The 15,049-nt window shown below is 46.5% G+C and overlaps 1 protein-coding gene across 2 annotated transcripts in view; it reads right to left on the reverse strand.

The window, feature by feature from the left end:
* The window catches only part of ABCB26 (transporter associated with antigen processing protein 1), a 41,355-nt gene that overhangs the window by 16,052 nt on the left and 10,254 nt on the right, over nt 1-15,049 (reverse strand). For both annotated transcript variants that reach the window (XM_086812657.1, XM_086812664.1), the window contains 10 exons: nt 7,972-8,099; nt 7,720-7,762; nt 7,540-7,584; nt 7,334-7,456; nt 7,087-7,190; nt 6,926-6,980; nt 6,743-6,813; nt 6,420-6,522; nt 6,042-6,252; nt 1-46 (listed from right to left, as the gene is read on the reverse strand). The exon at nt 1-46 is cut by the window's left edge and continues 28 nt beyond it. In XM_086812657.1, the coding sequence (XP_086668783.1) occupies nt 1-46; nt 6,042-6,252; nt 6,420-6,522; nt 6,743-6,813; nt 6,926-6,980; nt 7,087-7,190; nt 7,334-7,456; nt 7,540-7,584; nt 7,720-7,762; nt 7,972-8,099 (929 nt within the window). The remainder of the gene's footprint in view (nt 47-6,041; nt 6,253-6,419; nt 6,523-6,742; nt 6,814-6,925; nt 6,981-7,086; nt 7,191-7,333; nt 7,457-7,539; nt 7,585-7,719; nt 7,763-7,971; nt 8,100-15,049) is intronic.

Below are 15,049 nucleotides of genomic sequence, written 5' to 3' on the forward strand. Positions count from 1 at the left end.
ACATCCTCAAACTGTATGTTTCCTTTGAAGTCAGGCAATCGCAAACCTGCAACACATCAGAAATGTTGGTCAGAGAATCATTTTACATGTTGGCGTGTGTCTGTGTTTCTCATTTCTTTCTATGTAGGCACGCACATAACTACTTATGTAGATTCAAGCCTGCATACATGTGCAAACGGGAACATATCCATGTACTCATGTGTGCATATAGGTCTGCATGTCTGATTGTAAAGCATACATCAATGCAAGGCCCTTGATCCAGAGGAGAACAGCATGCTCTCCCCTTTTTATGTTTCTTGACTCTCACTTCCCCATGTGGAGCCGAGTTTGTACTTAGCCCCATTATGGCTGTTTTTCTTGGTAACTGATAGAAAGATCTCTTTCCAGGAAACCAAAAAGATCCTTGATCCAAGAGACACATCAAAATGAGTTTTGTGAAGAGCGACAGAGCAATCAGCACAAGCACAGCTATTCCAATTACAACAGGGGATGTCAATGAAGCATGCATTAACCACTTCATATTGCATGATTGTACAGACATGAAAGCTCCTTTAGAGAGCTATAGAGCTCAGATTCGAAAGGTTAGTAGCCGCTCCTGTGCTCTGACCCATGAGATGCTTTTAGATTTTAAAATTTTCACTTTTCATATTGCATGATTGTACAGACATGAAAGCTCCTTTAGAGAGCTATAGAGCTCAGATTCCAAAGGTTAGTAGCCACTCCTGTGCTCTGACCCATGAGATGCTTTTAGATTTTGGATTTTCACTTTTCAAGTTTCGCTTCTTGCTTTTCTTTTTTGTTCTTTTTCTTATTCAACTTCAATGCCTCTCATACTTTCAATCAGTTCCCAATAGTCCCTCGTTGTGAAATGAAGACTCGTGGGTTTCCTAGGTTTCTGAAGGAGGGAGGGAACACTTACGCTCTCTAGGGGTACTCCAATCTCGTCTTCAACATCTGCTTTGCATTCATGTACTGCTTCCAAATCATTGGGTTCTGGTCATGTTTCCCAATTGAGAAGTAGCAATTCAAGCAATAACGCAAGATTTCCACTAAGCAGACATCTTCCTGGCCTTTAAACTGTCACGTGCATCTCGCACTTGGATGCCACGTGGACATATCTATACAGCAGGTACAAGACCTGGAGTGGTAACCAGTCCCTTTTGAGCCCTAGTCCGGGACAAGTCAGCCAGGGTTCCACTCTAAGCGTCCAGGGTCACGTGTACAATTCTGTACATTGTCTTGGTCAGGCATCATAGTCACAAGGGACGGGGGACGGAGACGGGACGGGGGATGGCCATAAGTAGGGAACGGCACTCAATAAATACTTTTTTTTTTCCTACTCTACACTTATTCTACTTTGGAAGTACATCAAAATGAGCACAAATTTACACTAAAATGGTAAACTTTTGAGTCATATTAATAATTAAGTAGATACAAAATGAGTCAGGACTAAGCCTTAAGGAGGCAGAATACATGGACGGACTCAAATGAGTCAATGACAAAAAAGTGCTGAAGACTAGAGGCTAGAGCTAAGTAGTAAGGCCCATGAATCATGATCCATGAATGATCATCCACGTGAAGTGCTCGCCTCATGGTCATGGGTAGCTTGTGCCAAAGAAGCATCAAGCTCATCCTAAGTTTCATCCTCACTGCCATGCTGCTCCTGCACCTCATCCTCTTGTTGCTCTTCTTGTTGACTCATCTCCCACTCGGTGAAGGAATCTGCCTTCTTGGTCACGCTCTTGCAAAGCATTCGCAAGTTCGCGCTGACGAAGACAAGGTCATTGGCACACTCTACCCCGAGTCAGTTCCTCTTCCTAGAGGCAATGTGGCTGTAGGTACTCCAAAGTTGCTCCAAGCAAGAGGAGCTGACGGCCTGGCTAAGTATGCGGATGGCAAGCTGCTGCAGCTCCGGTCCATCCGAACCAAAGTCCTCCCACCATAGAGCAGCACCAACTTTGGAGCGGTCAACCTGTGCATCATGACAGCCATAGGAGCCATGAAATGACCTGTACATTGAAAGCTGGTCCCTGATCTTGCGCCTAACCGATGCATCAGGCACAAGACGATCCAAGATGATCCTCCATCCAGCGCTCACCTCCCGGTCGCTCTCCTGCTTGTTGCCTTGGAATTCTGGGTCCACCACATAAGCTGCTGCATGCAATGGAGAGTAGTAGGAATTCCACCTTCCTAAACATAAGGCATGGATCTCCTCGTATCTGTCTTCGTCAGGCACGAAGTCTTTCAACTTCTCTATCATGCGATCCATGGCCTCGTAGACCTTGCCTATGCATGGTTGCATAGCGTCTACAATCCTTAATAGGTGGACTATGGGCCTCACCATAGCATCTGTGGTCTTCACACGCTCCCACCAAGAGGCGTCATCCGCCCGTAGCCTACACTCTTGGCCAGTGTTTGTATGGGACTCTTGCATGGCGACAAACTCGTCGCTAAGGAAAAGCCCCCTCAAAGCACCGCTACAATCCTTCAACCGGCCCAACATGAGAAAGTTGTAGGCAAACCGGGTGTCAGAATATTTGAGGAGAGAGAGACAGGACCTCTTGTTGAACTCATGCCTAAGTCTTTGGTGGTTGAGGACAAAGGAGACCATGGTGTTGGCCTCCTCAATGAGCGGGCTGATCCATGGTAATGCCCCGATGTCCTTGAGGAGGTTGTTTAGGCAATGAGCCATACAAAAGGACACTGTGACGTGTCCATACATACCTTGGAGAATAGCTCCCGCCACCCTATTGGAAGGCTCCCCACCCGCAACAAAGCCCACTACATGCTCGGGGCCAACGATCTCCATGGTGGTAGCCCACTCCGCCGCAAGCATATCCGCGCTCTTCCCAGTGCCGGATGCATCATGAGATGAGATGAAGTACATCTCTCCGCGGGAATATGCAACCACGCCGTGAATACTCCTCTTGCGGGTATCACTCCATCCATCCACAATGAGGGAGACTCCGTTCCTCTCCCATTGCCACTTTGTGTTGTCGGCCGCTTGCTCTACAATGCGCTTCTCCTTCTCGAGCAATGTAGTGCGCAAGCTCTCAGATGAGGGGGGCGTATAGGTTGAGCCATACTCCCTAATCTTCTTAACCATGACCTTGAAGTATTCTGACCTATTCAAGAAAGTAATTTACTAATGAGAAGGAGACTAGGATGATGAAAACATGAATGATGAATTGGCAATGATCGATTGCACTTACCTAGCCGCTTGAAAGGCAATGTGGTCGTGGAAGAAGAAGCGGGCCACCGCCATATCCACCTCCTCCTTCAACTTGGGGTTCCAATTTCGTGGATGGAGTAACATTCCGACTTGATGGTGAAGGTGATGGTGTGCATGATCCCGATCCACCACATGACTCCATTGTAGAGGCTTGAGTTCCTCTCCCCATCGTCGCGGGATCCACGGCTACTCATGGTGTCCTTCTTGTCGCTTCGACCACCTCATAGACGCTAAGCTTGTCAAGAAGTTCCCGTCTCTTCTCGGGCGTGACATTCGTGCAAAACCTCACTTCATGCCCACTCTCATGCAAGAGGTGGGCTCGCACTTTGTCGGTGCCACCCGTTCGCCGGTACGGGCAAAGCTTGCATACCCATGGCCGAGAACCGCCTCCGTGAGCGGATGGGGTGTAGTTAACCTCCTCCCACCATGTCCATCCCATTGTCCTTCTACGGGAAGCCCCGGCACATGAGGAGGATGCCATGGTTGAAAGATGGCTTGACTCTTGAGCCTTGAAGAATGAGAGAGAGAGAGAGAGAGAGAGAGAGAGAGGCCGAGAGCCTAGAGGCTTGGAAGTTGGAAGACTCAAGACTCAAGAGGCTTGAGGGAGAGGTGAGAGAGAGAGAGAGAGAGAGAGAGAGAGACTAGATAGTAGGGCGGCGACCCACGGGCCTTGTGTGAGAGGCTTGGAACTTGGAAGTTGGAAGCTAGAACTAAGAAGAAGCTTGAAAGCTTGAAAGTTGTGTGTGCTTGTAGCCTTGTAGAGGCTTGTTCTTATATAGATAGGCAAGAGAGAGAGGCAAGCCTCAAGGGAAAGAGAGAGAGAGAGAGGACCAAGCCTCAAAGGCCCAAGGCCAAGGCCCAAGCCATAAACGGCCAAGCGGCGACTGCAACGGCTGGAAACGGCGACTGCAACGGCTGTAAACGGCGAGCGCAACGGTAGAAAAACGCGCAAACGGCTCCTTGCCGTCCCCTCATAGAACCGTCCCCCACCGGCGTCCCCGTCCCCGTCCCCTGTGAGTGACACTTCTTAGGGGACATCCGTCCGTCCCCTGCCGTTCCCGTCGCCGGTCCGTCCCGTTTCGGCGTCCCTCCATTCCAAGCACTCGTCCCTTCCGTCCCCTGTGACTATGTCAGGCATGCATGTATGCACATGGAGCAGTGCCAGTCCATATTGTGAGTCACCCTTTAGAATGATGACAGGGTGTTCCAGGCATTGATAGGCTTGCAGCCTAGGATATCAATAAATGCTGCCCTACACTTGGGCATTATCTGCTTTTTGCATTCATAGGTTTGCTCACTACATTTGGGCATGAGTTTGCCCAAGTGTAGGGCAGCATGGGTTTACCCACGCTGCCCTACACTTGGGCACTTTGGGACAGCCCATGGCCCATAGCTTTGGCCCACCCACGGCCCTAGGCATAGTTGGCCAGCCCTTATAGGGCATAGGTTTACCATGCCCAAGTGTAGGGCAGCATGGGTTTACCCATGCTGCCCTACACTTGGTAAACCCATGCTGCCCTACACTTGGCCACTTTGGGACAGCCCATGGGCCATGGCTTTGGCCCACCCAAGCCCCTCGGCATAGGCCCAGTCGGCCAGCCCTTGGAGGGCATGGACCACAGTCGGCCAGCCTCTAAAAGGCTTAGGCCACAGTCGGCCCAACTTCTGAGCAGCCAGGCCATGGTCGGCCAGCCTTATGGGCAGAAGCGCAAGCATAGCTACCAGGAATTTCAGAAACACCTGATTTGAAACGGGTTTCAAAAAGGTTTCAGAAGTTTCATATTTTTTTGAAACGTCCAAAAAAAGTTTCATACAAAAAATGCAAAATATATATATATTTTTCAATATAGAATATACATGAAAATATGTAATTAGGCCATGACCAAGGCTCAAGCGTCCTTGTTGAGATGGCCAAGGCTGAAGCATCCTTCTCAAGATGGTCGACCAGTCATCGGCAGGTAAGAAAGGACGTGCACGTGCAAGTCGAGTAGCAAGCAACAAGAAAAAATGCGTTTCGGAAATGCGTATGTAAAAAACTGGCATGTAAGATTTTTGGGCCTTAAAAATTAAAAATTTTAGGTGAATAAAAAACGAGTTTCATATTCTGAAACGTTTTGTAAAAGTTTCGGTCGGTTTCATATGATTTGAAACGGGTTTCGTTGCTACTATGAGCACAAGGCAGGCAGCAGCCCTGATGGCCCACATGTGAAAGGCACCAACCTTTATGATAATATTCAGGTTGTCGGACTGTATGAACAGGCCGACAGCCTTTTATGCTCACCAACCAGCGGTTTTTTGCCCTATATAAACATAGTCTTGTCAAAGGTCAAATCATCTCATTATTCGCAAGTGCTGAAGAACTCCAAGGGCCAAGTCAGCCAAGGGGAGAACCAAAGAAAGGTGAACTTGAAAGTCAAAACTAGGTCATCTTCAGGCTGCAGATTTACAGCCAAGGAATCTCCAAGAAGTCAAGTCTTTTTCATCATTGAATAAAGCTAATACACCAGTCCTTGGTGGGGGCCCTCGCAATCTTTCAGTGTCTCACACGTCAAATTGGGTGATTCCACCAAAAGAGAATATGCACGTTATCCATGTTCGCTTTCAAGTATTTTGCAGGCATGAAGACCATTTCTGATGTTTGGGGAACTATATAAAGCTGCCTGGCCATCAAGGGCTCTCCCAGCCGGCTTAATTTTACAAAAATAAGAACAGTAAAAAAGAGGGTACAACTTTGAAATTAAACACTCAATTATGAGTTATAATTAAATGATGACTACTTGAGACTTTATCGGATGTTGGCTTGGTGTACCTTGACTAGTGAGCTGTTTACATGGCAGCAAATCCATTAACTCAAAGACTTTCTCAGTAGCACCAATCGACTGCATCAATGAAGCCCAATGATCTCCAACCCACCAAGTCGAATGTACAACCCACTCAGAATACAAGACGAACTTAGTAAGCTGCTCGGCAGAGATTTTACCCATCAACACGTAACTTCCCCCGATGACCAATGCTACTACCTACAAAACCAGCCCTGGACATAAGAAAAACATCTATAAATGTTCATCCCAACAGACAAAAGGATATCAGGGTGCTTATGCAAAGACACATAGCATGGTTACCAATTCTTAGCATACTTGTTTTCACTTCCTAATACATCTCAAAAGCTGAGATATAGCATGCTTACTTGAGTTACATTGTAGAGAGTATTAGAACTCCAAGTCCAAAAACCATAGGCCACATTTTGGCGGAGATTGATATCAACCAGTTGCTTTAACCACTTACTATACCTGCACACAGCAAAGCATGTGCTCAGCTGCAGGTTAGAGCCACATTAATTGCAACACTTTCAAACAGTTGCACAAGAAAGTGAGTTGGAGACAGTAATGTTTTAAGCGAAGATCTATCATTTGAGGTGGTGGCAGGCTCAAGGGATGGTGAACCCCAAGAGTGGACAACAAATCAGGATAAGCTAAGCTGACAAACAAAGAAAAAAAGAACAACCTTCACCTTGAAATCTCTTGTTTCTCAGTTCCAAATGTGCGGATTACCCTTGCTAGGGAAAGACTTTCCTCTGCAACCTGATAAAATCAACCACAGTAAATACCATAGTTGCATAGATAACCCTGGTTATGTTTTCCCGACGAAGTTCCTAGTAACATACATCAAAAACAGGTTTGTTTCTATTGCAACCTCATTGGCTGAAGCAACTAAATCTTGAGCAGACTTTGCAGCCACCCTCTGATATCTGCAAGAAACAAATGTGACTGGCTGAATCTGCCTTTTACAAATAACCATATTTTAAATAAGCTTGAAACGTGTTGATTTGGGTCCAAGCTAGTACAGTGGCATACCGCCCATATAAAGTCATAATGCACCACATAATCGAGCAAATAGTCACCGTGGACAATGCCAATGGCATTGATATTGTCATCAGATACAGCAGAGACCCTAATCCCTGAAAAATAACAAGCATAATAAGCATAGGACCATACGAAGGAGGGCTATGAGGTCTGCTACAGCCTCAAAACCAGTCAGCTTTTCTTATGCATAACATATAATACATACTATGCCATCCCTAGACTTGAAAACAAATATTACCTGCAAAGCATTCCTAAGCATAATGTTTAGATCATTGCTGATGATCCGCGAGACTTGCTGACAGTCTGACCCCAGCCTGCTAGTGAGGATCCCTACTGCCTCTGTGTCAAAAAAAGCAATGTCCTGCCAAATGGCTAACTCTCGATAAGAAGGAAAAAAGCCCACATGTTTTCTTGGACTAGCACACAAGATGAGCAAAGACCTGCCTGGCTTAGCATAGTGAAAAAGAGTCTCTCTCTCATTCGCTGCACCTGGAAGGGAAATGTCATGATTTCACATGTTAAAAGACAACAAGAACATAGTCAAGGTGAATCTCTTTACATCAAGCTTGGCATAACCGACTTAGAAGACAAATCTAGCTCTTAGCTGAGAGAACAGAGTCTTACCAGAATTTGATTTGCAACACCAAAACATCCACCCCGCAACCCACTGTAATATAATAAAAGTGTAAATAATGAGATTACACACCTTTTGAACTGGCTCGTGTGTCACATACTTTAGCAATTTGCGCAAAATAGAAGAGGAAGGGGATTATTCTTCCCCGGGGGGGGGGGGGGGGGGGGGGGGGGGAAGAAAAAGAGGGAAGGGAGGATTTGTGGGGGGGGGGGGGGGGGGTGCGCAAAGAGATTTGTAATTACCTGAATAGTCCAAAGGTACAGCTCATAACAGCAAGAAGTCGAGCATTTCTAATAAACTCTTCTCTCAAACCATTTTGGGCAGAAAAAATGGTAGCTGCAACATAATGTGGGATGGCAATTTCGGATAGCTGCGAGACATGTACCGACCAAGTTAGAGAACCTAAGTGCTTGTTTTTCCAGTTTTTAAACAGTGACTTCTATTGTGTGTAGCCAAAGCAAGACCTGAAATCAAATAAGAAGCCAACCCACAGCGTTGTATGATACACAAGAAGTGTGCCTTAAAGGTTTAAGGCCCACATCAAATACACACAGACCAAGTTAGAAAACCCAAGTGCTTGTTTTGTCCTTTTTGTTCAATAATGACTTCAATTGAGTCACGAGTGTTATAAGAGCCGAAAGACTTGAAATCAAATAGTGAGCCAACCCATGTGCTTAATAAGGCTTGAGTGAAGTGCCTTGAAGTTTTATACGCAGATTGTAAGACTACTCATACTGTAAAGGTGTTAACACAGAAGAATGAACAAATAAATTCATGCATTGTGTTTCACACGTGCCCTCCAGACCTTGGCACCTCCCTTGGCCCTCTGCCTACCCAAATGGGTTGGCCAATTGACTGTGGACAGCCATGGCCCCTCAGCGTCCATGATCCCCCCCTCTTAGTATTGCTAGTTTCCATTCTTCAGATGATTCTACACATACTAGGGCACCCTAGACCTAGACATTTGACAGCTAGACCTAGACATTTGACAAAACAGGTACCCGTCCACCCAACCAATGGGTCTAATAAGTGTGTGGGACACCTGTTGGATATTCCGAGTTGTATATGTGTGAACAATCACTTACGTGTGTGGGTAAGTGTGTGTAATATCTAGATATTATACCTGTCTGACATAAGCAGTGATGTCATTCAGATGAGCCTATAAGGCTATAAAAGCATTGTACTTGGAGAAGCTTTTACTTTCTCTCTCTACAGTTCCCATTGTTCTCTCTTTCTTATCTACATTAGTCACCTTCTACACAGCACATGATCACCATATAAAACTAACAAAACATCAGAGCCCCATTCTCTGTGCTGCTGAAAGAAAACCCTGATCATTAACACCATAGTCATGGCATCGACCTCCCTCTGTGTCTGCACTTCAGATGCCACACCCCCACTGCCAGTCTCGGCTTCACTCAGCCCGTGCCACTCGTGTGCAGCTCTCCAGCAGGGCACCACCCCTGCTGCATCATCTCCACCAGCCGGCACTCCTTTCATCTTTGCCAGCTGGCACTGCATCATCTCCACCAGCCAGCACTCACTTCATCCCTGCCAGATGGCGCTGAATCATCTCTGCCACCGCCGCCCGACGCTACCTCATGTCCACCTGCCTGCGATCCCGTCTTGCCATGCTATGCTTGTGTGTCATCGCCTCCAGCTGAATCAAACCACAATGATACATTTATCACAGATTTGGGGCTCTCCATGAATCAGGTAGAAATCTAATTGAAGTCTCTACCACCCTCACCAAAATTTAGGGCTTTTCAAAATTAGGCCAAAATTAAGGCCTATGAAGTAGCAACAGTTTGGGGCTTTTCTAATCTTGGCCTTGCAGATAGTCTCATCCACCACGTGGATTTTGACAAATCAGCCAAGGAGGTGTGGGAAAAACTTGGAATTTATTTGGTAACAAAATAAATAACTCCAAGGTATTTCTCAAGCAAAAGTTTTTCAATTAAAAAGGAATGGAAGTACTACCCTCGGAGAACACTTGAGCAATTTAGAGTCAATCTTTCAGCAACTTGCCAACCTTAAGGCAAACGTTGATGAAGATGATATGAAATCGATACTTCTATCGAGCATAGAAGGGGTTTCAAAATACTTCGAAACCTTGATTGTACCTTCTTGAGAAATGTCATAGGATGAAATGATAGCCGTCCTTATAGATGAGAAAGTCGCCTCACAGAACAAGAAAAAGCTACATTCCAACGAAAAATGCCATGTTCACAAAAAGGAAAGAAAAAGGGGAAACCTCCAAGTGCAACTTCTACAAGAAGCTCGGCACACATAGAGGATTGATGCTTTAAAAGGATGGCCAAAGAACAAGAAAAGACACATGCCAACCTTGTCCAAGAAGAAGAAGATGAAGACACGGCAAAAGCATCCACAACAACAAGAGACAAAGCATTCACAACAACAAATAATCTTTCTCTCAATAAGGAAGATTATGATTGGACCTTCTGAGCTATTCTTTGTGTGTGAGAGTCAAGGGTTCTTGGCCCAAGATGTCCCCCAAAATCTGATAAATAAAATACTTTTGTGTATGTTTTTCATTCTTGTGAACCTTGTTTTCTATTAAAGACTCCTTGTTTTCAACATATCCCTACTAAGGTTCATGGGGGATTGCTTTAGGGAACTAATGTAGGCATAGTCATGAGTGGTCAAGCTCTTATATCAAAGCTTGACAGGAGAGTTTCAGGTCTTGGCACACTATGATCTTTTGTATCACATGTTGCGGTTAGAGCCCGAATCGGCATGGCTAATGTAGGTTATCTCAAGCATCTCCACCTTCACTCCGAAGGGGAGTTTGTTGGATATTCAGAGTTGTATGTGTATGAACACTCGTGTCTGAGGGTGAGTAGGTGTGAACCCACTCTTAGAGTGGCTAGGATATATCTAGATATTATACCTCCCTGACATAAGCAGTTATGTCATTCAGATGAGCCTCTAAGGCTATAAAAGCATGCTTTACATCAACCTAATCATCATTGAGTGGTGCAATACTTTCTCTCTGTACACTTCCCATTGTTCTCTCTTTCTTATTTGCATTAGTCACCATCTACACAGCACATGATCACCATGTAAAACTAACAACACCAATACATCATTCAAGAGGGTTACATCTGTTATTGTACCTGATGCTAACTGTAGGATTAGCCGATGTAATGTAGGGGCTAGGGGACCCAAGGATTAGGAATGCAAGCTGATTATAAGAGTCAAGACCTATAAATAATTCATAAGTGAGTTATGGGTGAATAATTTATTGGAAAAAGCTATATAAATGAGGATGCTGATTGGGTTACTGTATTGTTGTAGCCTCGTGCTATGATGGTCAGACCTCGGTACATGGGCGATGAGTGCTAACCCACTCCTTCTCGTCCATAGTTAACCGCCACACAGAAAGAGTGCAATCTTCCGCGGCTGAAAACTGTCCCACAACCTCTTCCAAAACTTTGGAAGAACTGAGAAGGGAGGCCCTTGGACTGCCAGTGCCCACCCTCAATCTCAGGCATCTGAAACCTATGACTCAGCCATGCTATGTAGTAAGCAAAGAAGGGGGTGCCGAGAGCATCCTCTCTAGCAAAAGGATCCTGCCATGTCCACTCTCATGGGTCCCACCAAAGGCACGTGAGCAGGCGGCCCTCCCATAACCATAACTGCCAAAAACCCTCTCTGGCCACCTTGGCCGGTGGAGGGTTGATGTACCAACCATGCTTGTGGAAACCAATCACCCACACTCTCAGAGTGCATCTGTTGAGATCCTCGAAAGGGGGCTCTGCTGTGACAAGCCTGCCGTGAGGTCTGATAGAATACGTGAGTAAGGCTGAACTCTCATCAATACCATGCACTGCCAAAGGTATGTCATGTCTAGTGAACACTCCCAGTCACGGGGGGGGGGGGGGGGGGGGGGGGGGGGGGGGGGGGGGGGGGGGTGGTGGGGGGAGAGAGATCCGGGATCAGGGTAAGCCACTCCGGAGTCGATGTCAAGGCTAAGTCTGTTCTGCCTTATATCCCAGTGAGGCTCCTCACCGCCTGGGCCTCCGGGGGAAGCTGTACAAAAAGTAACCGATCCCCAAGGGACTACGTTGGGCCCATGCTGAGCTCAGAGCTCCCCACAACACAAAAGGACAGGCAGCCAGCATGTGACCACCAGGTAGCTGGACCGGAGAGTTACATATCAAGGGCTGTCAAAGGCACTCCTCTGCTGAAGCTCGGGAGGACTGCTGCAGGGCCAGTCTGAGGTGGTCCGAAGCTCGAAGGAGGCTGGCTGCAAATCTGTCCTCGAATGCTGAGCTAAAGCCACAGGCCCACATCTCTGTGAAGATCCATCTCGTACTCTAGGGCCAAGGACCACTCAGAAAAGGTTTTTTGTGCAACACTGCAGGCTGAAAGAGAAACTACTTCCAAGGTTTACCACCTGGAAGAAGTCCACAAACAATCAACCTGCCCGGCAGGGCTCAACTCTAAATAGAGGGATCGATGATGCCAAGGGCCCCCTGATGGCAAGGCTGAATGATTACTCTCCACACCACCTTGGCCCGCGTGGGCCTCCCATCTCTACCAGCCCAGAGGAAGTTGTGGATCAATCGCTGAACCTAACCAATGCATGCCCCAGAGAAGGCCCACCAAGAAGTGATGTACCACATGGTGGCAAGAAGAACTTGTTTTGCCACCATGACTCGGTCAGCTAAGGAAAGCCAGGCCGAACTCCAGTATAAAAACTTCCTCCGAATGCTCAGAAGAAGAAGGCTAGCTGCTGCTCTGGGGAAATGTCAATACCAACATGGCATCCAAGATAACAAACAACAATGCTGCTCAAGATCCACTCAAATTCTCAACTGGCCTCCAAGAGGGGGTGGACATGGAGCCAACCCAAAATCCACACGACTTGTGCCAGTTGATTTGTGCACCAGATGCACAGCAAAAGATCTCTATCCCGTTAGCGAATCTTTGGAGATTCCTCACATCTCCTGACAAGTATGCTGACAAGTATGCTCCTGTGACATCGGCAAACTCTGAGTCAAGCAACTCCTATGAGGCGAATCTTTGGAGATTCCTCACATCTCCTGACAAGTATGCTCCTGTGACATCGGCAAACTCTGAGTCAAGCAACTCCTCCTATGAGCGGACAGGTAGGCACAGCCCCTGTAAACCGGTCTCTTGGGCAAAGAGGAAACTGCTCATGGCCTCAGCTACAAACAAGAAAAGGAAGGGCAGCCCTATTGCGCTGAATGAGAAAGAGGGAATCTATCACCTTAGAGCCTAGGCCCCCTAGATGAGCACGTGACTGTGAGAGGCTGAATAGAGTCCAAAAACATTAGACCTTGGTCGCTTTAGAAAAGTGGGTCGGTAAGACGCCTGCCGTTTCTTGAGTCTTAAATCAAGATAACGACCTTGTGACCGTTCCCATTTCTTCAGTACGAAGAAGGGATGGCCATTTTAAGTAGAGAAGTTTCCCCTTGAGACCACCTGGATCATCTGGAAATAAGTTAGAAGATCGCTTTGAATTGTATGGACCAATTGAGACATGGGATACATGTCTATCTTTACGAATTTGGGTTTGAATGAAAGACCTCGTGAAACCACTCTAGAGATGTTGTCTTGTGAAATAGCTTTTCGAGAGAGAAAAATAAACTCAATGGGAAAAATCCTACTTGCATAGAAACTTTGTTTTTTTTATAAAGGACTGTGAACCCACTCCACCAAAAATCCCATCTGGCACATAGTCCCTCCAGAAATCCCAAGTCCACCTTGTAGTAGGCTTTCTCAAAATCAAGAAGAAGCACTATCAAATCCCAATGCTTCAAACAAGCAGAGGCAGTCGCCTCCTAGAATGTGAAGATGCCATAATACTCTGAACCTGAACAAACCCTGTCTGCGTGCCAAGTCGGGGAGGAAAGGCTAAAGGCGCCGACTAATGGTTTTGGCTAGGATTTTGTAGGTGGTCCCTAGGAGGGTGATGGGTCTCCACTACCGAATCTCCAATCTGTCTCCACCCTCCTTGGGAATCAACTGGATCAAACCCTCAGTCAGCCTCTCTGGCATCGAGCCCATGGCCATAATCTCATTGAAAGTGGCTTTGACGCCGCCTTCCATGATCCCAATGACAAAGAAATAAGGAGACCGGAAGCCCATCCTCCCCAAGGCATTTGCCCCGTGGGAGCACCTGCAGATCCTCAACCAGCTGCTCTAAGGTAAAGGGTGTCATCAAGAAGGTTCGAGGACCAAGGGGCCACCTCTTTCATGTGTCACCAAACCCGATCCCTCGCATCCATCACCTACAAAGAGGGGCTCCAAAAAGACCTTAAAAAATGTGGCAATGGCTCGAACCTAAGGGGGATTAGAAACAATAGATCCATCTTGGCCACGCAATCCAGGGATACCATCCCTCCGCCTACGTGAGCGTGTGATCTCAAAGAAATCGCAAGTGACCCTCTCTCCAGCCTGTGTTCAAAAGGAAGTTCCAACACGATATCTGTACTCCACCCTCCTCTCCTCCATGGAACTCAGCTCTGCCCGAACTGCCACCATCTGGGCCTCAGGCAAAGCAACCTGGAGGTAGGCGCTACTGCCGACGGAAGATGAAAGAGCTGGGTGTCGTACGGAGGTAGAGTGGGAATGATGATACTCAAGATTAGTCTTGCTTTCCACAGAGTTAAGCTCCAAGAATTTCTATGCTCCACCATGAGGGTACAAGCTTCTTATATACTTCATGGAGGGTCCATGCTTTTGCCTTGCCTTGCTTTTGCTTTGCCTCTTTGCTTTTGTTTTATAAAATTTTGATAATAGCCAAAGTTCTTCATTTATGCTTTTACAACTTCAGGGCCTTGCTTTTTGGCCCTAGAGCTGCTTTTTCTTTTAGCTTTTTGATCCAATTCGATGTCCTCCTTCCAATGGTACCCTCAACTTTTGGTCACCTTAGTTTGACTTTTTGCTTTCTGGTGTTTTTTCGTATGCCAACCTAAGGATCTCTCTTCCCATGTGTCCATCAACCTGTCCAACTATCGGAGCATGAGTTCCATCATTCGAAAAGAGCTTGGAGGACCAAATAGTTACATTCCCTCCCTCTTATATCACACTTGTCCTCAACTGTGGGATACAAATATTCCATATGATCGTAGTATTATCCCTGTTGTGCATCTGGTCTTTCCTCATATATGTGGTGCTTTTTGCTCCTCTGGCAACATCTTTATGCCTTTCTTTGACCAATGTCCTTGTTCTTGACGGTACATGTTCTTCATAACCTGTGACATGGGTTAGATATAATAAATGCATACTCACCTTCTACTAAAACTAGACAGAAGCATGGCCACGGCA

Source organism: Cibotium barometz, chromosome 2 (assembly GCF_041138505.1).
Source record: "Cibotium barometz isolate CiBa-2024 chromosome 2, ASM4113850v1, whole genome shotgun sequence".
Lineage (NCBI taxonomy): Eukaryota > Viridiplantae > Streptophyta > Polypodiopsida > Cyatheales > Cibotiaceae > Cibotium > Cibotium barometz.